This window comes from Numida meleagris, chromosome 5 (assembly GCF_002078875.1).
Source record: "Numida meleagris isolate 19003 breed g44 Domestic line chromosome 5, NumMel1.0, whole genome shotgun sequence".
Taxonomy (NCBI): domain Eukaryota; kingdom Metazoa; phylum Chordata; class Aves; order Galliformes; family Numididae; genus Numida; species Numida meleagris.
In genome coordinates this window covers 33,745,085-33,772,223 of record NC_034413.1, presented here as the reverse complement: position 1 = coordinate 33,772,223, position 27,139 = coordinate 33,745,085, and the positions used below count along the sequence as shown (strand labels likewise).

Sequence of the window (27,139 nt, the reverse complement as noted above, 5' to 3'; positions counted from 1 at the left end):
GTTTTAGATTGCAACAAATCACCTCAAGGCCAGGGGACTCTTCTGTTGCTTAGGTTTAAAGGATGAAAACCAGTGGGGCTCTACTTCAAGAATCAAGTTGTCCAAGTCCTGAACTGCGTGGGACTGCTTGAAATTGAAAACAGTGACTTATTGCAGGTAGCTTCAGTGAGAACTTGGAGTGGTAACAGTGGGAATCCTACTGTAACTTAAAGATGCCAATGCCTTACAAAGAATTTAAAGAAAAGGTCCACACTGGTTAAATCAGTTTAGTAATTCATGTCTGTGCAGTGTGGGGCCCTCTGTGAGAGTAGCTGCGTGAAATTCCAGCTAAATTAGAGTCAGTGCAATTAAATGAGAAGAGCTAAATGAATGTCTGAAGTCTGTGCTGCTTCAAGTGCTTTGACTTCTGGAGACAGTGTTTTTGTGTTGTGAGTGCCTTTTGCCATACCGTGGAAATCAGTTGTGTTAATATTTATGGAAGTAATTAATTTTTTTTTCCTTCCTCTCCCTCTAGCTGTGACTGAGTCCTTATTCTTAAAATTAATATTTTAAAAACAATCCTACAATTAGCTTGTGGTCATGGATACTCATTGCTACACAAACAGTAACATTTTCCAGAATGCCTGGAGCTGCCAAGATGTTTGCGGTCTGTTTCAGGGAGAGGAGGCCGTCAGTAGCAGGAAGAGCCTGAAACAAGTCTTTGGAGTTTGCACAACGTGTCAGATCATTCTTAGTGCATATTCTGCTTGATTCCTGTGAATGTGTGACATTCACCACCTATGAAGGTGGAAGTGTGTGCTCACCTGAATGTAAGGGAGATGAGCTTGGCTGCTGGAACTGCTGCAGGGCTGAGAGATGTGTTGCTGGGGAATCATAAAATCATAGAATTGTTAGGGTTGGAAAAGACCACCAAGATCATCTGGTCCAAATGTCAACCTGCCACCACCATGCTGGCTAACCCATTTCCCTCAGTGCTATATCTGCCCTTTTCTTGAAAACCTCCAGGAAGCAGCTGTGAAGCCATGTCCTCTGGCTTTTGTAAGACCTGAGTGCTCCAGCGTGTGGTTGTTAGGTCCGGTGTCAGTCCCTTGTCCCATGAAAGGGCTCTGCTGCGCTGAGACTGTTGTATCCGGGTCAGATGTGATGGGCGTAGCATCTTGCTCTGTGAGATTAGGATTCCCAAAGCTTTAAAAGTGTACTAATGTAGCATGGTTTTCTCCTCCTTAATCAGTTTAATATGGTCAGACATTCTTACCTACACAGAAATAAACCAACCCTATTTAGGAGAATACTGGAGCTGCAGAATGTTACGAACAAAAATCCATGTCTTTGCTGCTTTAATGTTACAGCCTTGGCATAACTGAGTTACACAATTACAAGTGCTTCAAAAGAAAGGTTGCCTAGTTCTGCACTGGTAGCAAAGATATCACCTAACATTGAGTCCAAGTAATGAAAATGTCTCCTGGGGCGTGCCTGGAACAGTTAAGCACTGAGTAAATTGAGAAGGAAAATCCCATGATGGGAAAGAAGTGATTGTGGAGAGGGCCGGACTGACAGCTCTGGAATTTAGAGCTCTTCCATTGTCACTAGAGCAGGTATCGAGTTGTGTCAAGCTGTCAAACGCATTTCTGAAATACATACCTTGGGAGTTTAATATTTAATGTATACTCTACTTAGAATATTGGTAGAGACTGGTAAAGGATGGATGAGAAATCTCCCTTCTGGGTTGTCTCTCTGACTGACTTGGACATGCTTTTGAGGTGCAAGAATATTATCAGAAGGAAGAGGAGACTGATTTACAGTTGAGAAATGTCTGCGTGAGGAAGATTGTTGTGCTTGGGTATTCTTTCTCGGGGCTTCTATGCTAAGATTGCTGGTTTACTAGAGATAAATCTCTGCTTTGCCAATGTAGGTCTTATCTGAATTATGGGCTGTATATTTAGTAGTAGAACTCTCAAGAGCTGATGTCTGTAATTCAGACTAAGTGGGATCCATGTTATTGTTGTATGTAAGTTATCCTTTAATGGAACAGTAATAGCTCTAGCTGCCTAAGTAGGTTTATTTGTTTTGTTTTGTTGTAGTATAGAGTCAGTTAACAGGGCCACTCTGTAATCCTTCAGTTACCCTACTGATGGCTCATAGATTAAGTTATGGGAAAACTTAGTACTTCTGTGGAGCCTTCTTCCTCCCTCAGTCCACCAAAATTGATTTGAATTGATTCACTGAGTGAGTTATTCATAATTGATTTTCTTGTAAATTCAAGTGAATTGTGAATTCATTGAATTCCTAGTTGAGTGAATTATTTGTAAATTCAAGTCACTGAATGATCTTACGAAACTGGGAAAGGGCTTCTTTAGCATGGACAGGACATTTCCTAGCTGCTGTGGATACAGGCTGTGTCTGTATGTGCAGGAGCTATTTTATGATGTATTTCAAGTTGAAAGACCCTGGTACACCAGCCAACTGAGGTACACAAAGTCTATTCCAGACTGCAGGAAATCTGGCAGAAACCATGATTCTGAGTTTGTTACTTTGTTCAGTAGCACTTTTAACTGATTCTCAGTGATGCTTTCAGCTGTAGCTTATGGCTTTTGTCGTTGGTTCTTGATCGTAGGGCTGGGCTTACATGTCCTTCTCTGCTGCTGCAGATGCACATGATGCTTTAGTAGGTTCTGTTTATATAGGGTTATTATAACTTCATGTCTTTTCTTCCTCCAAATGGGTGTAGGTGGCAAGTTTTTGCTTGCAGGGGACCTTACAGGAGGCCTGGACACAGCCAGCTCCAAGGGACCCACCAGACTGACTGTAAGTGATAAGTGACTTTCCTGTCTTTATCACAGCCCAGTTTTGGGTTGGAATGTGCAATTTCTCCATCTTATTTTCTCTCCACTTCCCTGCTGAAGTGGGGAGAGCACCTGAGTTGGTGTCTGGCAGCTGGCCCCATCCACTACGTGACTGTAGCTGTTGTGATTGAATTCAGTACTAGGCTGAAGCGTTGCTCTATGGCTGTTCTTCAGCTCTCCTCACTTGCTCTTTTAACTGAATGTTGAAGAATCATGAAACTGAATGTGCTCTGAATATTGTCCAGACTGACAGAGATCTTTGCATGAGGAACTGAATTCCCTGCCTGTGACTCACTTTTCATTAGTGGAGACAGCTGTTGAAGAAGGACATTCCTCCCTGTTTATGTTATACCTGCACTCAAAGATTTAGTCATGTAACAGATATTTTGTAGCCATGACCTATACTCCAAGTGATCTGTTCTTTGAAAGCCTTGATATCTCTTGTGCCACACTGCAGCCTTCAATGTGGATTGGAACTCAAGGACAGTTGCCTTTGCCATCTCTCCGTTGTACATGTTTAGGTCATGGAAGCTGCAAAGGTAACTTGCTGGTATACTTGCTTGTGTCCTGAAAGTTGGAGTTTCTCCCTTTTTCCCTGTCTTTGGGAAAGGAGAACAGAACCAGACATGGTCATATACTCTGGTTAAAGCTCAGGAAAATATAGAAAAGGTCTTGGATTCATCCAGATATTTCTCCTGTATGTCTGTAGATCTTGCTGCATTTGTGTCTGCATTGCTGACAGCTCTGTAGCAGGACAGAGCATGCCTCTGGCAGAACAGAACATCTCTCTCAGAGTGCTGTTTTATATGTTAGATGTGCTCATTAGAGGGCAGTAGAATAGCTCCTCCTTTTTCTAGGTCAGCTCTGTATTTTTGAATATTTTTTTGCTCTGCAGGATGCAAAACAGATTTTTCCAGTTCTTCCTTCAGTTTTTCCAAGTGTGATGAGTGTAGTAAACAATACCGTTTATATGAAAACATTACCCAATATAAAGGATCATGGAGCAGTGATAGTAAAATCTGTTTCTTGAAGCTTCTAAGCGCTGCAGTCTCAAAGGAGATGGAGCTTCTGTAGGATTAAACCACAAGCAGTTAACACCATATGTGGAGAAGCATCCAGAGGAATGTTTCACAGCTAACTTGTTTTTCTCTCAGCCTAATTCTTATATACCTATGTCCATAGGGATCTATTGATTTATTTCTGTACCCCAGCTGCTGCTGCCACCTTTTTCTACTTGCAGAAAATGTTAAAGAGCCAGACTTTTTTTTCAGCTAAAAGTAATCTTTAAATGAGATCTGATAGTACCTCTCCTCTCTCCCCTGTATTTTATAGAAGGCTGTAGCCCTGCTTTGGCTTTTGCAGATAGTGTATTTCTGGCTTTAGAAAGAGCTGTGTGGAAGTCCTGGCTAGGAGTGAATATATCCAGTACATGTTTTGTTTACTAGCAATATTTTGCACACTGGTGACCTCTCCGGAGGGAATAAGTTGGTTTGGGGCAGCTGGAATAGCAGGAAAAATGATTTTTTTTCTAATTTTATCAGCATCAACCATTGGTTTCCAACAGATGGCTCTGATTTTGCAAGGTCCTCATTGGAAGCAAACTACATTCACTGGAAGAAATTTAATATTTCTGAGGATTTAGAAATAGATTTTGCCTTGAGAATCTTTTCTCTCTGAAGCTCCTAGGCCTAGAATGGCAGACCATGTGTGAGAGCTGGCAAGGGGGACATGACAACCTTCTGTCTCTTCCAGAAGGTTCTGGGTGTTTGCATGTTGTCCAGCAGATTTCCATCCCTCCCTCACCATAAGGGGCGTATCTTCATGTGCTCTGCTGGGGCTCAAGTCACAGATCCCTGCATGTGTTAAGGGCTATGTGTCCCTCATATGGGTGGGGGACCCTAGCAGTCCCTTGGCTGCTCAGCTCTGTGTTTTAAAGGGTAGTGATTCAAGTCCACAGATGTTGTGAATGGAGCAGCATTCATGATAGTGGCAAGCATTGTTCCTAGCACAGCAGCTTGGATCAGTCCTCTCTCCTGGAGAAGACTGTGCTTTCTGGGTTGGGATCCACTGAGAAGCTGTCATTTCTTCTTGTCTTAGTTATGACACCTCAGCTAAGGTAGGGCTAATGGATTGTTCCCTGCCATGAAAGGGAAGCTGAACAAAGCCAGAAAAATGTGAAAAGCATGGCGTAGTGCTGGGCAGCTTTTGGAACATGAGATAAAAATTCATATCCTGTCAATAAGATAAAGAGCTTAAATTCAGTCTTATGCCATTGATGAGTCTGTAAGCGCACAGTGTCTAAGCCTGTTTGACTGTTTGGTCCATACAAGAAAATCCACAGACAGTGCTTGTGCCAGCAGTCCTCATCACTACGAAGAAGTGCTCTTCATGCAGTGTCTCCAGAGCAATCAACGCAATATGAAATGATTTTATGCAGGCTTTTTTTTTTTTTAATGAAAGAAAGTATCTCTCTTTTAAGAACTTACCAGATATTTTGCTGGGAAGGCTATGTTCTCAGTATGTGTGTTTTGCATGTGGTAAGCCTAAGTATTGCAAGATGGTTGTTTGGGAAAGTGTATATTTTTTTGGTTCAAGGAACACTTTCCTTAGAGGGAACACTTTCCTTAGAGAAAGAGTTCCATCTGAATGAATTCCTAGGGTTTGACTGGAATCATTGGGTGCCCCTGAATGCTTTGGACATCGCTCTTTGAGCATGGAGCAATGAGCACAGTGTGGGGAAGTGTCTTCCTGAAGCCATCGTGAGTGGCAGACACATCTCAGCTCTGTGTTTTGGTGCTGTGAAGATGGCAGCAATGCTAAATGTCTGGTAGCCCTGAAAACTAAGAGTGTGTCAGATAGGAACCTAACAAGAACCTGCTCTGCTTTCATCCTTTCTCACCCCTTGCTTTCTTCAAGTAATGCTATTGTTCCTTCAACTGTTCTCTTCTCATCAGGGAGAGTAGATGGTATAGATGGAGCTGTGGTGAGACCATCCGTTCATGCTACCACCAGTGTGTTATAAAGTCTGGGCAGTAGTGTATGCTGTTTACTGAGGCTTATATTGTCTTTGCCTGCTACTGACAGCATGAAATACAACCCAGTGGAGCCCTGTCATTTTAAAAAATTGCTTTAAAATAGATTGTGCCACCAGAATGTCATTCCAGAACGGGTAATGGATCCTGTCTTGCCAGTTCAAGTGAAGGAAAGTGGAAGAGGTGACAGTATGGAGAAAATATTAGGTTCCCTTTCTTCTAGAGGGCCCAGATCTTCATTTTTCTTTTTTTAGAATTTAATCTTCATTCAAATGAGCTGAACGGGCACATTTGATTAGAGTCACTTGCTCTAATTTAAGACTTGTTTGAAGAAAGGAAATCGTCTTATGTGAAAATCATTATGGAATAGATGATGGGTGCCCAGCAGGGTCTCAGGGTCCAGCTTTGGCAGGAGTGGAAGAAGGCTGTAGGAGGTGTCTGCTGAGGTTTGACTGAGGAGAGCAAGAAGTTACCCAGCTGCAGTGTGCTGCATAAGATGGCAGAGCTGGTGATCATATTAGCGCCTCAGGGCTTTTGGGAACTCTGAGTTTGCTGAAGCAGAAGAGCAGTTGAGACAGCATAAAACCAGCAGCAGTAGGAAACGTCAGTGACTAAAAGAGGTGTTGAAGCAGCATTCAGACTAATTCCACTTGCGGAGCATGAGGAGGGAAGGAGACTGGAAGTGCTTGGCACCTCTTGGAATGAGTGTTTTCATAGTGCATTTCAGTTTACCTGGGTGAAAAAATTATGGATTAAGCTCATTAAGCTGTGTAATCAGCAACAACAACAACAACAAAAAATCAGCAACAACAAAACTCTGTCACTTTGAATACTTGAATTAGTCAGACCTTTTCATGGTTATGGGGCTGTTAGGATCATATGATCTTAATGCAGAAAATGGACCACGTTTGTCCTATACAGACTCCTGATTGGTATTTCCAATCAGAAGCAGACCAGAGGAGTATGAATTACTTGCCTTGTACTTCCCAAGAGATTTTTCTTTAGCTGCATCTTTGAATGCTTTCCAGTTTTAAGATCTGCTATAGGTGCTCCAAAACCAGGAAAGAGCATTGTGCATGGCTGGTACTGTGTGTTGCATTTGGCCTCGCTGCTTGAAGGCAAGGCTGAGCAATGAATTGAGGGCTGGATGTCAAAGATGTGCCTGTTAAAAATCATTTGGGAAGCTTATCTGGATACTTTCACTCTCCTTGCTTCTTTATATTTATGTCTATGATGCAGTCCTCTGTTTGTGTGGCAGTGTATAAAGCCACTTAGAACGGAAGTGGTGTGGGAACCAACCGATAAAAATGTGACCAGGATCTAGCTAACAGTGCTTAGACTATGTAAGCGATGAAAGTCTGCAGGCATCGTACAGGCTGAGCATGCCTTCTCCATGTCTAGAGCCAAAATTATCTTGTTTATGTTGACTGAGCAGACTGTCATGTAAAAGGTGTTAATGTGATCACATTTAATGAATGGCTATCCAGTGGCAGAGCTTATAGTTGCCCTTTGTGTTTTCTTTGTGCTCTCAGCTGTTAGGTGCTTGGGTTTCCTGGTTCGCATCGGCTCAGACAGCTGCAGATGGCTAGATTAACTCCTTGATGCATAGTTGTGCAGTAGATAGGACAGCATGGAGATGGGAGGAGTACAGCACACTACCATAAAGACTTAAAAATCAAGGGCAAGCTCTGGCATGTGATTACTGTTTTCATTTCCCTGTCAATGTGTGGCATGTTAAGAATGGGGAAAAGAACCCATAATGCAGGAAGCCTAAGATCAGACATGTTGAAGAATCCAAGGAAAACCACCAGAATTAATCAAAATAACTCAGTGGAATTTCTGCTGTGATCGTAATGAGCTCTAAATAGGATTCAAAGCAATTGCTTCATGAATACTGATCAGGGCAGTAAAGAAGGATCTCTAGAAGAAGCATTTCTCTTGCTTCTATTTCCACTGGTGCATAGGCATTTCCTGAGTACTTGAGGCTGTAAACTTGTAGAAGTGACACAGGGATCATCTTTGGCACAGGGGCAAAAAAAGCCAGTCTGGAGATCTGAATTAATAACAGCACTTGCAGTCAAATGCAATCATTTCAGAGCATTCTTGTTTATCTGTGGTTCAGCCTTTTGGCACTGATGGTAAAGACGTGGAATATGAGTGCTGATTAAATGAATCAGAGCTCATTTGCCTGTAAAAGATGACTACTTGAGAAAGGAGGAGCTGAGGAAGTTTAGTAAGTACGATTGTTACAGAGATGTACAGAAATTAGACTTGTTCCTAGTCTCTTCCAATAAAGTATGTGCCAGAAACAAAGTGAAAATACAAGGTTCTGGTTTAAGGGTGAGCAAAGATCCCAAGAGACATGTACAAGAGGACGTATGACATTTAGTGTTCTCATCTATTCTACCACTTGGTCCTTTTATGTTGCAGTAATGTCTGTCTTTACAACAGGAGGTATGTAGCCGTGCAAATCACAGCACTGGTGCTCTTATGCTCTGTGCACTGCAAAGAGCCTGCTTGAATGCTAGATGTTCCCCCTAAACCACAACTCCAATGGCTTTTTTTGTCTCCTGAGGTTGCATAAACCTACATTCCTGTGGTAATTGTGTCTATATAATCATAACATTGTCATTTTGTTCCTAGTACAATTTTAAAAACTGAAATGAAAGTAATAATCTGATCTTGCACAATTGACTTTAATACAGTTCTACGGCAGACCTATTGGAATCAGGAGGAGCTGGTTTAAAGGATGTCAGGTGTACGGTTAGGCTTTGGGCTTCTTTCTTCACTTTTATTTGCAGCACTTTTAACTGAGCATCACTTAATCTTCCCAGTCTGTTTTGCAGCCATTAGAATGTACTTGCTTTCTTCTCTCCTGCACTTCATGCTAGCCTTCAGGTCTGTCATGGAACTGATTAGCAAGGAAAAAAGAACACGGAAAGAAATTTGTCAGCTGAACATGGTAGGCATTTGTGGGCAACACTAACTCAGGTAAAGTACAAAAATGTAAAAATACTGCCTTTCTGTAAGATGCAAGGCAAGCTTGCTACTCTACCTTTATTTTTTTATTTTATTATTTTTTTTTTTCCTCTTGAGAACTGTTAAGCTGCTGGCAAAGGAGCTTTGAATAGAGACCATCTGAATAGAAATAGGCAGCAGGAATTGCTGGCCTTAGAAAAGGGTGTCCTGAGCCCAAGTAGCTGAAAAATAACTGTTTGTCTGGAGATTCAGTGCAGATATTGGCTGGAAAGGGCCAAGGTTGATTGACTAGATTAAACAGCATGGCATTGAAAGGTGGAACTTTTCACCAATTATTCATGCTCTTCCTGAAAGTGAATAAGGTAGAGTAAGCTTTTCTTCACCTCTTTGTTATTTGGTCTCAGCATGATCAGGCACCGGATGTTCCTGTCAACAGAAGAGCATGTGTCTTGTCCCTTTGTCCCAGCAAAGGATGAGTCTGGTAAATGTCAGAGTGTGGCCCTTCCTACAGCCTAGGAACTTTTTGTCATCCCATAGCCACTTTCCCAGAGCATCTTGGTCATCACTTCGGAGTAAGCTGAAGTCAGTGTTTGACATAAATCAGACAGCTTTTGAGCATCTCCAAGGAGTGACACTCTCCAGCATCTCAGGGTGACCTGTGCTAGTGCTCAGCCACCTGTGTTGTGGAAAAAGTGTTTCCTCAGATGGAACCTTCTTTGCTTCAGTTTATGCCCATTGCTTCTTGTCCTGTCAAAACAGTTTCATTGTGCAATTAGTAATTTCCTTCTTATGCTCTTAGTTCTACTGGGTGACGACAAATACAAAAATAGCTACTTCTAACTTCCATTGTTACAAAACCACATTTGGTAGAAAAAGATCAGAATCTTACGCTGGATTTACAATAGACAGGAAATGGAATCTGTTATTGTAAGACAAAGATTGCAGAACAGCATTAGCAAATTGTGGGCTATCCTGTAAATGCTCCATCTATTGGTCAGACTTACCTGTTTACCCAAAGAAACCAGAACAATGTTGAATAAAAATAGCTTTTCTCCTGGTAATTTTTATTTTGTAGATATTAAGGCATCTACATAACAGTTTCAATATGATATAACTAGTCCTTGCTTGCATACACTGCAGGGAAGGGTGTTTCCTTTTATTTGAGGTGAGCTGTCCTGTGGCAAGCCTTGACCTGAGGAAGAGATCTCCTGTGATGTCTTCCCTTCTTCCCCAGCCCTGGCATGATGTGTCATGCCAGCATGAGAGCTGCAGCATTAAGAGATTTCCATTTTATAGTATATGGCAGGATTTTTGCAACAGTTCAGGTTTGGTTAAATGTTATGGCCGTTTTGGCATGGTAATAATGTTGAGCATACTACACTGCTCAGTCTTGCTCCACTGTAAAGCTAGAAGCAGGACATGTCCTTCCATTTCACCATTTCTTTACTGTTGTTCTCTGCTAGTTTGATTAATCACAAACTCCGAACTTGTTATCCCAGTTTTATGTGGGCTTTTGTGGATTTCAGCACAGAGGGTTGGTAGGAACAGGGAGCTGCCTGACCTGCCTAACAGAGCTCTGGTCCACACAGTGATTCTGGTAAATGCAGCTCTGATGCTCAGTCTCAGCACACTGCAAAACCTTCAGTTGCTATGGCTGCCTGCCTGTACTATCTTTCTTGCCTTACGACCATTTCTAAAACAGATTAAAGCTTTCAGTCCTCTCCTGTGTATCTCCTCCCTTTTAGCAGGGCAGAGAGTCTTCATCTCTGCGGATATCTTTGAAGACTTGGCTCAAGTAGTGTGCAGTAAGTGCGCCATGAAGTATGCCTTGGCTTGCTGAAGAAAGGAAGGAATTACTGAGGAAGAAGAAAGGGAGGAGATCCTATGGTAGTGTTCATCATCACTCTTTCAACAGATTGATCTGGGAGATAGCTTTTGGGAATTAAACCTGACCCTATCTGTTTAGAGCATGCATTCAAGTTGTCCTTTTAGGATTCCTCTGCCACCTGCTCCCCTCTTCTTAACTCTCTTTGTGGCCTAACGGCATGACTCTTCTGGAGTCAAAATAGAGGATGTGAGTCTGGCTGGGAAATGAAGCTGTGGTGTCATGTCAGCTCCTGCTAGTTCCTTGTCTTCCTTCTCCCATACTACATGTTGACTTATTTCACTGAATCGATGATTACTTTGTTATAATTGAGCATTTACAGCCTCTAGCGCATAGTAACTTGTGGAAAAACAAAGTAGTGAGCTTGAGGAAATAGAAGGCTGTGGGTACTATATTATCGCCTCATGAGACTGAATGTGTGTACAAGTCTATGGGTCCAGATGACATGCATCCCAGGGCTCTGAAGGAGCTGGCAGAGGTGACTGCTGAGCTGCTCTCTATCATATTTGAGAAGTCGTGACTGTCAGGTGAGGTCCTGGGTGACTGGAAAAAGGGTCACATCACTCCCATTTATAAGAAAAGGAGCAAGGAGGAGCTGGGGAACTGCAGGCCAATGAGTCTCACCTCTGTGCCTGGAAAGATCGTGGAACAGATCCTCCTGGATGACATTCTAGATCACATGAGGAATGAGCGTGTGATCCAAGACAGCCAGCATAGCTTCACCAGGGGAAGGTTGTGCCTAACCAATCTGGTGGCCTTCTATGATGGAGTGATGGCACTGGTGGACAAACGGAAGGTGACTGCTGTCATTTACCTGAACTTATGCAAGGCTTGACATAGGGATATGGTGGGGGACTATCTTCAAACTGGAGAGATATGGATTTGATGGTGAGCTGATAAGGAATTGGTTGAAAGGCTGCAGAGGAAGTGTGGTGATCAATGGTTCTATGTCCAGGTAGAGACCAGTAATGAGCAATGTCCCCCAGGGGCCTGTCTTGGGACCAGTGCTCTTTAACATCTTTATCAGTGACATTGATGATGGGATTGAGTGCATCCTCAGCAAGTTTGCTGATGACACCAAGCTGAGTGGTGCGGTTGACACGTCGGAAGGAAGGGATGCAATTCAGAGGGATCTCAACAGACTTGAAAAGTGGGCCCGAGTGAGTCTAATGGGGTTCAACAGTGTGCTCTTGCAGCTTGGAAAGCAAATGGTATCCTGGGCTCCATCAGAAGAGGGGTGGCCAGCAGGGAGAGGGAGGTGATTGTCTCTCTCTACTCTGCCCTTGTGAGGCCCCATCTGGACTACTGCGTCCAGGTCTGGGGCCCCCAGTACAAGAAAGACAGGGAGCTCTTGGAGAGGGTCCAGAGGAGGACCACAAAGATGATCAGAGGGTTGGAGCACCTCCCCTATGAAGACAGACTGAGGGAGCTGGGCTTGTTCAGCCTGGAGAAGAGAAGGCTGTGGGGTGACCTCATTGCAGCCTTCAGGTACCTAAAGGGAACCTTCAAACAGGAAGGGAGTCAACTCTTGACAAGGGTAGATAATGGCAAGACAAGGGGAGATGGTTTTAAGTTGAAGGAGGGAAGATTTAGGTTGGATATCAGGGGGAGGTTCTTTACTTTGAGAGTGGTGAGGTGCTGGAACAGGCTGCCCAGGGAGGTTATGGATGTCCTGTCCCTGGAGGTGTTCAAGGCCAGGTTGGATGGGGCCCTGGACAGTCTGGTCTAATATTAGATGTGGAGGTTGGCAGTCCTGCCTGCGGCAGGGGGGTTGGAACTTGATGATCCTTGAGGTCCCTTCCAACCCAAGCCATTCTATGATTCTGTGATACTGACAATGCAGAATCCTCTGAGCTATGAGTGTTTCTGCAGAAGTTCCTTATGAGCCCCTTATAAGCCCAGCTTATGTGGGATGCTCATGTGTTCATTCATGTCAGGCTGGAATAAAGACAACTGTTGGCCTGCACTCAGATTGCTACTGATATATTTTGGCTTCTATCTCAAGCGCATGGCAGATGCCTCACATCTCCGGGATGAAGTCTGAATGATCAGTTCAGCAATCTCAAAACAACTTGCTACTGCTGATAATGAGCTGGCTTACTCCTGACTGCATGGTCTTCTGTACCTGGTGCAGGCTTGGTTTGCTTCAGCTTGCTAAACCAGCGGAGAACTAACCCGAGTGGAAGTGAGCTATGTTTTCTCATGGCAGGGGCACACCAGAAGTGGGATAGGAGGCTGTTTGGGAGGCATGGTAGAAGAGTGTAATGACTACTGACCTGGAGCTGCAGCAAGCTCTTAGGTAAGCTAAGCTCTCATTTCCCCACACCCAGATCTGTGCTCTCCTAGTGTCTGCCTACTGTTGTCTCCATGCCAAGTTTCCAAGTGTCATGTGCTGCTGGTATTGATACCGCTTCACACTGCGTGTCCGTCTTTCCAGGGGAAACATCCCTGTCTCTCTGTCATTAACAGAGCAGTCGATCACAGTTGATTTTTTTCTCTAGTTGCATTAGAGATGAGCAATCCAATACTGTGTTCCTGGGGAGGTCAGCACCTTGCCAATCTGTTCCCTGCTCTCCAGGTTCCCCGTGAGCCTCCCAGCAGGTCTTGAGGAGTGTATCTGAATAGGCAGTCCCGTACTTTTCATAGACTTGCACCCTGGTGGAAAGTCATGCTGGAGATGTAAATCAGCTCTCTTGTATTTGTATTGCTTATAAGTTGTTCTGATTTTTAATGTGAATGTTGGGTCCCTGAGTTTTATGTAGAAGCAACTGTTTTTGCTCTGCTGATGGACGTCTACTGCTTGAGGGGAGCAATCTCTTTAACAGTAGGTGGGGCACTGGAATATTAAGTGGCATGCTGGAAACATGAACTACATACAAGTGTGCTGTGGAAGGCTGTATGCCGAGAAATCACATGCACTGAGTGGAGAATTTTTTGAGCCAAGGCTCCTTCCTTGATGAACACACAAGACTAGCAGAGGCTGAGGTTTACACACCTTAGGTGTGGCTGCCTGCTCTGCAGGTTTTTTGTCTCTTGTCTGACGTGTTTTTCTGGAAAAAATGGGTTGGTAGAATCTTAAGCACTATTTCCGTTTAATGGGAGATATTCTGGGGTAGAAGAACAGAGAAGTTGACATTTAGCTTCCTTGTCACTCTGTCTCCCATAATATTCTCCTGGAGAAGCTGGCAGCCCATGGCTTCGACAGGTACACTCTTCACTGGGTAGAGAACTGACTGGAGGGCTGGACCCAGGGAGTGGTGGTGAATGGAGATAAATTCAGCTGGTGATCGGTCACAAGCAGTGTTCCTCGAGGGTCAGTACTGGGGTCTGTCCTGTTTAATCATAGCATCATTTGAGTTGGAAGGGACCTTTACAGGTCATCTAGTCCAACTTCCCTGCAATGAAGATATAGTTACATCTACAACTAGACCACGATGATCAGAGCCTGGTCCAGCCTGACCCTGAACGTCTCCGAGGATGGGGTATCTACCACATCCCTTGGCAACCTGTTCCAGTGCCTCACCACCCTTATAGTGAAAAACTTCTTCCTTACATCCAATCTAAATCTCTGCTCTTCTAGTCTGAAACCATTTCCCATTGTCCTGTCATAGCAGACCATGCTAAATAGTCTGTCCCCTGCTCATTAGGGGATGTTATTTTGATGCAGCCCAGGGTACAGTTGGCTTTCTGGGCTGCAAGGGCACAGTGGTGGCTCATGTCCATATGCCATCCACCAGTATCCCCAAGTACTTTTTGACAGGGCTGTGCTCTATCCTTTCATCCTCCAGTTGGTATTGGTAGTGGGGATTGCCATGACCCAGGTGCAAGACCTTGCACTTGGCATTGCTGAACCTCATGAGGTTCTTCTAGACCCACTACTTGAGCCTGTCTAGGTCCCTCAGAGTAGCATCCCCTCCCTTGGGAATGTTGACTGCACCACACAGCTTGTTGTCATCTGCAAACTTGCTGAGGGCGTACTTGCTCCTACTGCTGATGTCAGTGACAATGTTAAAGAGCACTGGCCCCAGTACTGACCCCTGGAGGACACCACTCATCACTGATCTTCATCCAGACATTGATCCATTGATCACCACTCTCTGGGTACTACCTTGCAATCAGTTCCTCGTCCATCAAAAAGTCCACCCATCAAATCCATATTTCTCCAGTTTGGAGAGAAGGATGTTATGGGGGACCATGTCAGAGGTCTTACTGAAGGCCAGATGAATGACATCAGTGGCTCTTCCCTTGTCCATTGATGTAGTTATGCCATCATAAAAAGCCACAAAGTTGGTCAAGCAGGACTTTCCCTTTGTGAAGCCATGCTGGTTTTCCCCTGTCACCTCCCTCTCTTCCACGTGGGTCATCCTTTCTACTCTTAAAAATGGGTGTGACATTGCCTTTTTTCCGGTCACTGGGGATTTCACTTGACTACCATGACTTTTCAAATACCATCGGGAGTGGTTTGGCAGCTACATCAGCTAATTCCCTCAGGACTCTGGGATGCATCACATTGGGACTCATAGACTTGTGGATGTTCAGATTCCTCACGTGGTCACAAACCTGATCTTCACTTACAGTGAGAAGAGCATTGCTTTCCCAGTTCCCACCTTCTGAACCATCTGCTCAAGGGCTGTATGTAAAGCAGTCGTTAGTGAAGCCTAAGGCAAAAAGGTTGTTGAATACCTCAGCCTTCTCCTTGCCTGTTGTTACTAGCCTGTACTGCTCACTAGGGAGGGTACACCCTCCAGGGCTTTCCTTTCCTGGTTGATGTACATATAGAAGGCTTTCTTATTCTTTTTTGTGCCCCTTGCCAAGTCCAGCTGGGCCTTGGCTTTCCTGACCCCTGTGCTCCTCCCTGCTCTGATGAGGCCACACCTCAAGTGCTGTGTTCAGTGTTGGACCCCTCACTGGAAGAAAGACATTGAGGCTCTGGACATGGAGGCATGTCCAGAGAAGGGCACTGAAGCTGTGAAAAATCTGGAGCACAAGTCTGATGGGGAGTGGCTGAGGGAACTGGAATGGTTTAGTCTGGAGAAGACAAGGCTCAGAGGAGACCTTATCGCTCTCTACAACTGCCTGAAATGCGGTTGTGTCGCAGTGGGGGTTGGCCTCTTCTCCCAGATAACAGCAATAGGAAGAGAGGTGATGGCCTTAACTTGTGCCAGGGGAAGTTGAGGTTGCATATTAGGAAAAATTTCTCAGAAAGATTGGTAATGTGTTGGCACAGGCTGCCCAGGGATGTGGTGCAGTCACTGTCACTGAAAGTATTCAAGAAATGTTGAAATGTGGCACTGAGGAACGTGGTTTAGTGGGCATGGTAGGGATGGATTAATGGTTGGACTAGGTGATCTTATCCAACCTTTATGATTCTATGATCTCTGCTTCGATTATTGGAACTTAGTGGCAGACTGAGCCAGAGGCCAAGGAGAGAAGGTAGTTTTTCCTGCTGATCAAGTGTCCCCTTTGCTTTCTAAAAGGGCAGCCATGCTGGAAAGGCATCCTGAGATAGCTGCTTGCTGTGACAGTATTAAAAGAGTGCCTTAAGTCAGGGCCAGCTGGCAAATCCCTTTCCTTCTCTCTAGATTGCAACATTTGGGGCAGGACTCACTGCTGAAAAATATTGCAGGCTTCAGGTGCTAATTTCATGAATCTCCCATGGAAAGACAGGGAAACTGAATGTTTCAAGAGTTATCACAGGATTTCCTGCAGTTTCACCCATGTGCTTCCTTTCCTGCTTAATGACACGGAGATCTCCATTGTGTGTTTTACTTCTGGATATTTGTGAAGTAGGAAGGGCTGGAGATGTAAATTATAGGCAGTCTTCTTTTAATTTGAGCATGTTCAAATCTGTGTTTCTCATTGCCTCTGAAACAGTGGCTGCCACAGAGAATGGCTGAGATCCAGAGATCAGGCTTGGATGTTACTTTTGGGATATCTGTCCTGTTCAAGAATTAGTTGGTTCAGATTTTTCTGAAGAGCTCTGATTGGCTGGAACACAGCTATTTCTGAAAGGGAAGGTGCCTGGGTAAAGTTTTTGATATCCCTGAAGCAAACTAGAGACTGAGGAAATGATGGAGGGGGAAAGAAACTTATCTTTTTCCCAGCTCTTCTCTGCCTTCACTTTTGCCTAGAATTACTTATTCCTTAACAATTAATGAAAGAAGGGTGTAAAACTTACCTCATCTGTTCCTCATGTGCCCTGTGGAAAGAAGAAGCCTGAGTGGGCAGCCTCTTGTCACCAGTCTGGGAACAGAAGTGGTCCCCCCACCCGGCTTTCCTGAAAGCATCTCCCTGACTTCCCAGTTTGCTGTGTACTTTGGATTTACTATGTCATCCATTGACTAGCTGCCCTGGGCTGATCTACCAGGAAACAAACATTATTGTATATTTGATGGTGCCTTGTGGATGTCTTACTACATATAATGCTCCTTCCTTCCCTAACTGTTCTTGCTTTTTTCCTCCTGCTCTAAGCGCAAGAGCTTCATCCTTATCTTTCAGTCACTTGACCCTATACTTTCAGCTAGTTTTGACATTCTTCTGACCCTCGTGGCTAAGTTCTGCTTCCTCCGTCACTGTGAAGACATCTGTGATGTGATCTGGTGTCTGCACATGCTCCTGTGCCGGTGCCACTTCGTGCTGCTCTTGTAATGGATTTGTTTTATACCCTGAAGTTATGTTATCTACACTGTCTATTCAATTCAATTTCTGACTGATGTTGTTGTATAGCCTGGGAATATGATTAAGTATTGATCACTGTGCACTCAGCAGTCAAATTAGTTAACATATATTAATTATGTAACAGTTTGTTACTGCAGTAATGTTTCCTACCTACCAGCTCTATGCATGTATGCACTGTTGGCCTTCACCTTGGTCTTTTAAGAGCTCAAGGTCCCTTGGTGGTGGTCTGGGCATTGCGTCTTGCTAATGCTGCCACTTCTTGCACATTTTTGGTCTTTATTCTCTTCTGACATTAGATTTCCAGGAGAAAAACTACACTACACCAGTAGTTACATCTAAATCCTTCAGTTTGCTGGAAGCCAGGCTCAAGTACGTAAGAGTTAATATCGCATCTTTCAGATGTTACCATCTCTCTTGCTCAGGTGGGGTGTGGAGCCTTCAGGGATTGACTTGACTGGGGAGCTGACCAATTGGTTGCTGTAAAGTGCCTTCCTTGGCCAGGTCTTGTGTTACAGAGGGTGCAAATAAATAAATCTGTATTTCCTCCCTGTGTCCTCCACTCTGCTTAGAGTCCTGCGCCTCCCTTAGACCTACAGAGAGGTGTTGTGAATACAGGGCTTATGAAGCACAGATGGGGAAAAAAATGTTTCTGTGCTTTGTCTTCTTGGTACCAGATAACGCTGGATTCTGCCCGTCAAAAATCTCTGGTCAGGAGAAGGCCTTTAATATGAGCTGTGTGCCTAACTTGAAAGTGTATCCCTGCTGTTTAACAACTGCTGCAAACAACCAAAAATATCCTGTAGCCTGACCTTAGTGAACATCAGGGAGATACGGAGTTTTCCTCTTTGTGTCCCTCCCACCATGGTCTCCGAGCTAAGCCCTGTTTTATTAGGAAGGTGTTAAGATATTAGTGAGTTTAAATGGTGGGCTAGCTAATTATATTGCTGTTCAAATCAGCACAGTTGTGGTGTTGCAAGAGCTCAGTGTTCAGCTGCAACCATGCAGCTGTTATAATCCGTTAGTCTTCCTCTCTGGGCACTGAGTGTACCCAGGCTTGGCCAACAGGACAAAACTGCCAGAAGAATTTTCAAATCCATAAGTCAAAATGTCCCACAGTATGGCAGGTAGGCTGTAGAGTTGAAGACCGTGGTGCTTGTGGAACATCCCACTCTGCATGGAGAGGGCTGCCCTGTACTTGACTTGTAGGTCATGAATTTGGGGAGAACGTTTAGATTCTGAGATTGGAAGTAGCTGTAAAATCCAAACTAAGCTCGTGCATTGCTTCAAGAAGGGTGTTTATCATTAGAAATGCCGTTTATAGAACAGTTTGCTGTGTAGCTTTCCCCCTTTGGAGAAATGCTGGAAAGCACACAGCTTTGTGTAATTGTTTTTCAGTCTGGTTGTGTAAATACAGCAACTTCTGTCTGTGTATAAGGTGCCTGATGAGAGCTGTGCTGCAGGTTGTCTGGTTACTGTGGGAGAATCTTAGGGATGTTTTTTTCCTTTATAGAATTGTTCCCAGTTTGCATTTCCTAATGGAAAAACTATCAGAAATTCCATTTGCAAATGTGAGTTGTTTGTGAGGAACAGTCAAAGAAGACGGGGAGAAGACTTTGTAATTGTTTTGTTTTGCAGCATTGCATTTTCAAAGTGAGTGAAATTAAAGCAAATAGTATAAAAACAAAGGGGTTTCAGTAGTTTTTAAATCTCTGTTCACATTTCCTTAAATTCTGAATGTGTTCTAGTTTAAAATGCGCTACTTTGGACTGTGTACCAGATAAACAGGTTTTCCCAAGCAGAGGGAGGAATTTCCCCCCTATGATCAGGGCGTTAGCATAACCCATGCTGAGCTGCAGCATGCCTATGTATGGAGAGAAGGCTTCATTCAGTGGCCAGCCAAGGGGCACTCTGCACTACAGAAAGCACTGTTGACTGACTGCAAACTCTCTCAGCCCAGGGATGCCAGTGCTGTCACAGTTACTCTGTGTCACATTTAAATGTTTGGCTTGCTCTGACAGCTTCAGTTTGCTGTGTGCTTCTCTGGTACATTCCCTGTGGGGAAGGGTCAGAGCAGCTCTTCTGGCCTCTAAAGGAGTCTAGGAATCTTAAGCTGCATGTTCCTGGAGAAACAGCATCTCTTTTTACACCTTTATGTGCATTTACGTAGAAGTAGATGAAAAGGGAGAATTGAAGGTGCAGCCTTGTCTTGAGTTTTGTATGTTTAGCTGTGTGACTGTTTTATTTCCCTCTTCTTTCCACAATTCTTCATGTCAGGTAAAGCATACTGCTTCCTCTGCTCAGCAGTACTGGAAGGGCTGAGCCCTGGGTCTCCCCTTGCTTCTTTTCTTCGGTATTCTTCTGAGAAAACGTTGTGATACAGCTCTTCCTAGCAGCTGCATCCTCATGAATTGCCATTCAGGTAAGGCAGAGTTCCTCTGGACAGATGTTTTGCTGAGTTGCACAGTAAATGCTGTCCAGTTGTGTGTCCTTTCTGATTTCAGTTTGGTGTACTCAACAGAAATAATTGCAGGTGATACTGCCTGTCTGCATCTCTCCCTTGTCCTGTTTTTTTCACTTGACCTTCTCAGTAGAGGGAGGGAAAATTGCTGCAGATGCTAAACCTGGATAGGGAGTATGGGAAAAACTCAGTGCTTCAACAAATGAACCTACTAACCCTTGAAATATATTCCCTGCTAAAGTGAGAGAGAAGGTTGAACTCCACACGTAACATGTTGTTGTGCCTGTTGCTGAGGAACAGGAAAGAACTGCACAACTCATCCGAGGTACCATCTTGTGCATCCTTCCTTAGCTGCTCTGCTTCAGTTCTGAAGTGGTGGTGAAATATTTCTGCCTTGGACGCTTCATTCTCTGTGCTTTTTCAATTCCTGTGAGCATCTTTAAGTACTCATTTTTCCCCATCTTCCCAGTCGTTTTCTGCCCTCTTTTGTTTCCCAGCACTCCATTAAGCACTGCCTCAGCACTGACAAAAATGCAGTATAAAATGAGGTTCTCTGAAGGGTATTTTGAAAAAAATATCTGTAGTTAAAATGTGGCTATTGTAAGCATGCAAATGTGTTCATAAATATGAATGAACATCAGTTATGTCTAAAACTCTTTTGTGCATGACTTACATGAGGTACAAAATTGCTTGAAGTGTAAGCAGTCAGAACAGCATTTTTGATAAAACTGAAGCTTTTGTGTGCTGTCCCCCTGAGGGAAGTCTTCAGAAGCTGAGGACTGAAGTGGAGAAATGGAGATGGGAAATCAGACTGTTGTCAAAGCTAGGCAAGGAGATGAAAGACTGTTTGGCCAGGTCACCGCTAAACCAGTGCCTTGAGAATGCAATAACAAGTATGACTGGACAGCACTGGCTCTTCCAAGGGCTGAGAAAGCACTTAGGAAGTGATATGCGAGAACACACTTGTGAAAGAATTGCCTGGTACCAAAACAAATGTAAGAGTGGTTTATAAGCCACTCGTTGCAAATGGAAAATCAGTCATATTCTCAACAGGTGTGACTACAAACACAGGATTGTAATGTGCTGTTTATCCACTCTTTGTGGGTACTTTTTGTTATGGTGCCTTAAAGGGGATGCTTTATGTGACAGCTCAGCACAAGGTTGAAGATGGGAAATTCTGCTTCTGTTGTTTAAGGAAAATATCAGTTCTGCTTTGATCCTAGTAACTGCTATTGCTTTATTCATGAAAAATGATTTTTATTTGAGCCTTAGTATGGTATTGCTGAACAATTTTTGCTCTACTTTGTTTTTCCCAGAACTCAGGAACTGGGACTGCGTCCCCACTAAGAGCTTGAAATGAAATATGAGGACAGAAGGGGAGTTAGATCTTTAATTCTGGTAGGAAGCTTGCCTTCACACTTGATGTCATGGTAGCTCTGGCACGTTCTGTCTCTTGGTTTTGGTCCCTATATTGGCTGTCACCATGGTAGATCCAGGAGCCCATTATATCTTTAGCAACATCTACCAGATGGAGAGTGAGGGCTGGCAGAGCTAGCAGCACACTGAGTGCTCTGCAGGTCATCAAAGTACCCAGCTGTGAAGCTGCTGCTTACACTTTGGGACAACTTAATGCAAGATTGGCAGTGCTGAGGTTCTAAGCTCAGGTAACCACCGGAGATGATATATAGGTATGTGTTCATGACCTAGGTGCTTTCTCTGGGTGAGGACAGATGTAGCAGATGCTGTGTGAGCAGAAGAATCAAGTATTTCCAATGCAGCTAGCTTTCATGTGGATTTTCATTCTTCGTTTTTGATGCCAAACTTCCATAGACAATGCTTACTTGGTTATCTAGTAACTAATATACAGTTAAAAGATAAGAAAATTAAGGCAAATTAATGCTTATATTTTGCATAAATTGCAGTAGCATCAGATTGAGATCTTACATGATCTAATACCGCAGAAGGTATTGAACTACTAGTTCCTCAAATTTCTCAAAGGAAAATATAGATAAATGTAATCTTGCTAGCAGGAATGGAAATTATATTTTGGGGGAAATTTCTTGAAATAGAAACCTACAAGGCACTGTCAAAAAGCTTGGTGATATTTCACTATTCTGCCTCCCTTAGTAACTCCTAAGGATAGAAATTCTGCTTTGGTAAACATGAGTCACTTTTGATCTTGGAGTAACCTCATTCCAGATAATTGTAGCTGCCCAAGCTCTTACAGAAACTGTATTTTATTTGATCTCTCTGTTCCTCTCACCACTTCCCATCCAACGTGCAATACCAACACAAGTACATCTTTGCATAGATCTTTCTTTATTGTTAAAATATAAATTTTTATCCTCTGCAGATGGGGTCTTGTTGGACTGCCCAGATTGTGCTTTGCTGTGAGCTCCCTGGAGTCTGCTTTGGCAATCCAAAGTAGACTCCAAATCTGTAAATCCAAAGTAGAATCCAAATCCAAGGGCACTCAGTAGTGCCCTTTTACAAATGTTAAAAACCTTTGGTCCAGGAGGTAGGCAGCTGGCAGTGGCCCTTCTCTGTGTTCTAAATGGCAATGTAGCCTCTCTGTCTTCACCTCAGGCCTTTTACATGTGTTCTATCAGTTGGGGTACTCATCTTCCTTTGGCATCCTATGACTGACCTCCTCTTCTCTGTAGCCTTCTAGTGCTGAAGGCATGACTACATTTGTCAGTCACATTTGCACAAGGAAAGTATAAAAACAAGTTTCATTGTGCCCCAACATACAGTCTGGGAAACGAGATGGATATTTTTAATTTATATGACTACAAGCATGGCATTTGAGGCTGCATGCTGAGATATTGCTGAACAAATCAGCCTAGGGATTAGTATGTTAGTTTAAGAACCTATATGTTGGTTTAGCAAAAGGAATCCAAGAGTGATAGTTCTAAAAAAACTTTCAATTTCAGCTTTAGTGGGTGAACAGTCTTGTTTTCCTCAATAATTTTGTGCTGGGGACATAATAGAATACTTCTGTCTTTTGCCTCAAAAGGTGCAAGGACATCTTCCTCGGGTTCCACATACATTGTTGTTAAAAAGTGGCTCAGTGTGGCCTAATAAGCAATGGAAATCTTCCAAACTGGGGAAAAGTGAATGGCAGTGGCTCAAAGGTCTCAGTGATGAAGCTGATGGTAGAAAATGGGGAGGAAGTAGGTGGACACTGAACCACCCTAGATCACACTGAGCATGACCAAAGGGACATTAGCACTTACCTATGAGTCCTTGAAAAAGAATGAATATGTATGCCAATGTACTGCATATGTATGTCTGAACTGTTCAAATGTAGAATCTGAACTCTGAGAGGGCGTGCTTGCTTGTCAGGTCACCCGATGCACATCACGAGGAATGAAGGAATGCTGCTTTCTACACCACATTGGAGTTAGAGAGTTTTCTTCCCAGATTTCAGATGATGCTGCTAATAAGAGCTGAGGGCCTAAACTCTCAGGTCTCTGGGGATTTTTTTAGAAACCATTTCTGCCAGCCTTCTTGCTGAAGTGAGCAGAATTTTCTTTTTCTGTTGCATTTAAAAAAAATGTCAGATTTTGCAAAACCTGAGAAATAAATAGGCCAGAAATGTTTGTGGCAGAGATGGAAATGGTAGTGTGGTTGCTCTGAGTCCTGTCTTCCACCATGTGTAACCCAGACTGCTTCACGCCCCTAGTACTTGTGCTATTTCACAGATAGCGTGAGTACAGAAGGGGAGGAGGAGGAGGAAGAACAACATTCTGGGCTTCCATGGACAAGGTAGGGACCTGACAGTGGAACAAACTGCAGATCCAGTTGGGCCAGGTCTCCTTCCCAACCTAGGAGTGCACACTCGAGGGGCTCTGAATGCTGCTGCTTTGAGGAGCTTGTAGTAGGGCTGGCCGCAGTTACATGGGGAAGGAGAGCACCCTTGGGAAGTGAAGTGCTCCCAGTGGTGTGTCCCCCCACATAGAGTCAAGACTTAAGGGCTTTGTGTAGCACCATTGTCTGAGTTACAGCAGAGGAAGCTGTTTTGTCTCTATGATAGTGCTCGATTCCGGTGTACAAGTTCACCAGCTTTCTAACCTGAGCACTGGCAGAGTTGCGCTAGTTCGTGTTTCCTAAGGAATAACTTGAGCAATTCAGACTCATTTCCTGTAGGAAATGCATGGTGGCACCCCTGGTGCTGCGTGAAGCACCCTCCAGTCTTGCACTTCTTGAAGTCTTGATCCTTAGGCTTTTGTGGGGATGAGGAAAGCCCAGAAAGCCCAGCTGCTTCTCTTCTCTGAAGTGGCTGAGGCTGCTGAAAATGCTACTTGGGAAGACAGTTTGTCTCCAGAGTTGCCTTTTGCGGACTGTTGTGCACGTTGTGTGTTTTTGGCCACCTCCCCAAGGAGAATTGCTCTGGCCTTGGACACCATCTCTGGTGTGGCTAGCTGGAGATGAGTCTTTTGCAGAGCGAGGTTTTGTGCCCTTGCTGTAGCTGGTTGCAGCCCAGGAATGTTTCCCAGGCCTGACAGAGGCATGGCATAAGTGCAAGGATGTGAGTCACGCTGCTCCTCCAGATTTGAGTGTGAAGTGGAGTTTGGAAGGAGACTCTGCTTTACATAACTAGGGGAACTGAAAGGATCAGGAATACAGATCCCATTTTAAGTAGGATGCCTCTTTCACTGGGGGAAGGAGGAAAGCTCATGTGCTGGTGTAATGATTAAACACAATCAGAAATGACATAGCTTGTTTTGGAACATAAAAAGCAAACGCTGTATCCATGGTGAAAGCTGTCCTGTCCCAGAAGATGACGGGCTGTCATCTTCTATTCAGTGTTGTTTTCAGAGTGTACTCAGGATGGCAGGACTTGGGCTGGGTAAAACTCAACCACTCCACCAAGCAGTCTCTGTGAGCTTCTCTAAGAGTAAGGGCGCAAAGAGGCTGAAAATCAGCCCCTTACTGCTGGCCTTTCCACCTCAGGTCTAGGTCCCACCAGTCCCACGTACCCTGGTTCTGGAGGAGAAGTGGAACTCAAGGTCACCTCATTGGGAGCTCAGCCACTGTGCAGGTTGAGGACAGCCATGGAGTGCTGCCACTGCCAGCACCTCACTGCTGGGGACATTTTGGCCAACTTTCTTCCTGGCACCTTCAGCATTCTGCATGGGCATCTGGCAGGTCACACCGCAGTTGTGTTTTCACTGGGAGCTGGGGAGAAATGCAGCAGTGGTTTGCTAGTTCCCAGGCCCTTTCAGTGAAAAAGGGTAGCAGACAATTTACAAGTGACGCTGTGCAATTTTAAACAAACAAATGAAAAAACCCAACATCCAATAAATCCACCCAGACTTCTGCATTTGGAAGGAAACTTTGAATTTCATCAGTGGACTTATTCTGCTGCTGTAGGCATATGCTCATTTTTGCTGCTGTTGAGCAGCTGGGGCTGAAATTAACACATCTGTTGTTGATTAACTTGCATTTATACTGTACCTAAAATATTTGCCAAAATATTATGTTCTGAGCAGCAACAGCTTCACTGTTACTTATCACCTGAGTTCTGGGAATACTGCATAATGCTATGTGCTATTTTTTAATAGCTCTTACCAGAAGGGTGCTTCACTGCAGCTTTGTGAGGAGGGAACAGGTGCCAGTGTTGCAGAACTCTGTTGTAGTGTGGTGTAGCACAGGTGCAGTTTTATGTCTGATATTTCTGCTCACAACTGAGTCCCTGAAGCAGTGTGATTTCCTGGAACTGTTTAAAAATGCCTGCAAAGGTCATGTTTTCACATTCTTCATTGTGCTGTCCAAAGTGAGACCCTGGTGGAAGTCTTTAGCCCAGTCTCATACCTATGCTAGACTTGTTTCTGAATGCCTAGAAATGATAACTTGGGTATTTTAAGGATAAGAGATGTATATATTTTTAGTGTAACGACTGTGATAGCCATCCTTCCAAAAAAAAAACAAACAAAAAAAACCCAACCAACCAAACAAAAAAAAACACAAAAAAACCAAACAAACAAACAAACAAAAAAAAAAACAAGAAACCCAAGCCATAACTGTTTAGAAGTGAAGTTTTGTGGAAGTAACTGTGACATGCAGGCAGAATCTTGGGAGTTGCCAGGAATAGTATCAAACACTTGTAGTAGGCAAAAAGATGTTGCTATTTTTTGATCTGATTGTATTTAAGGTGTTTTGTACTGATCAGAGGGAAGAAAAACATATCCTCACTAAAAGGAATAATTATCAACTTTACAGTGTGTAAACTTAGCTTAGGTAGGTGGCTTTGCCTTTTTTCCTGTGAACAAAGTTTCAAAGGCAGCACTTGTTAAATTACGTGTAGAATGGGCTGGAGGGAGAGGGGGGCCTGAGACCTTCTGATTTAATGGAAAAATAATTAAAATGGATGTGCAGTCTGACTTTGATCTCAGAGGTGCTTGCAATCTAAATAAAAATAAAGACTACCTGGGGACAGCCTGCAGTTTTAATTAACTAACCAAATGCTGCCTCCTGTGTCGGAGCAGCTCTCCAGTGAGTTTCCACCAGCTTTGGCACTTCGTGTTGTAACTGGAATTTGCCAAACACAACTTGGCAACTTCCAACAGCAAAAACAACAACAACAAAAAAAAAAACCCTTCTGATGGGTGAGATGGGTAAGGAGGGATGCACAGAATGAAAATGAGTGTAATATGCAGTGCTGTTTGTGCATGGCACTGGGCTTGGTGCAGATTAGCTGCTCCATGCCCTGCACACAATTGGAAGAGGAGTGCCCTCCCTGGGGTTGACTGATATGAGCTGGCCTTGTTCCTGTCACTTTCTCAGGTTGGAGCTGCATGCCTTGTGGCACAAGGGAGGCTGGAACCCTGGTAGTGATTACAGGCAGCCCTTTCCAGCCAGAGAGCCACAAAGTCCTGAGGCTGTGCAGCACTGCTGCCCATCCCTGCACTACCCCACAGAGCTGCTGCTGCAGACACTCGGATCTTGTCCTTACTGGTGGAGAGCTTGGGCTCTTGCCAAGAAAACAGCTTTTGTGTTTCCTTAAATGTTCTGTTGCTGTAAAGGGAGAAAAAATAAATATCAGAATTGATGTTATTACTAGAATTGGCCAGCTGGCTGAAATTTTTTTCATTAACAAATCCCACTTGGCACTGTTTTTCTAATGAAGTAATGAGCATGTTTTCAGACAAGGGAATAAATCTCTACAGCACCGCTGCTTTTGAAAGCTGCCAGCACTCAAACAGCCAGGGTCTGCCCAGAACACTGGGAGAAGCTTCTAGTCCCAGCAGCTGCTTGCGCA

General features: G+C 43.9%; 1 protein-coding gene across 4 annotated transcripts in view; it reads left to right on the top strand.

Moving 5' to 3' along the window:
- FAM207A (family with sequence similarity 207 member A) overlaps positions 1–27,139 on the top strand; it is a 49,915-nt gene that overhangs the window by 9,780 nt on the left and 12,996 nt on the right. Inside the window, exon 2 of one of the 4 annotated variants that reach the window (XM_021398768.1) lies at positions 2,729–2,805. The exons of the other annotated variants lie outside the window; for them this stretch is intronic. Within the exon in view, the coding sequence (XP_021254443.1) occupies positions 2,729–2,805 (77 nt within the window). The remainder of the gene's footprint in view (positions 1–2,728; positions 2,806–27,139) is intronic. 4 annotated transcript variants of the gene reach the window in all.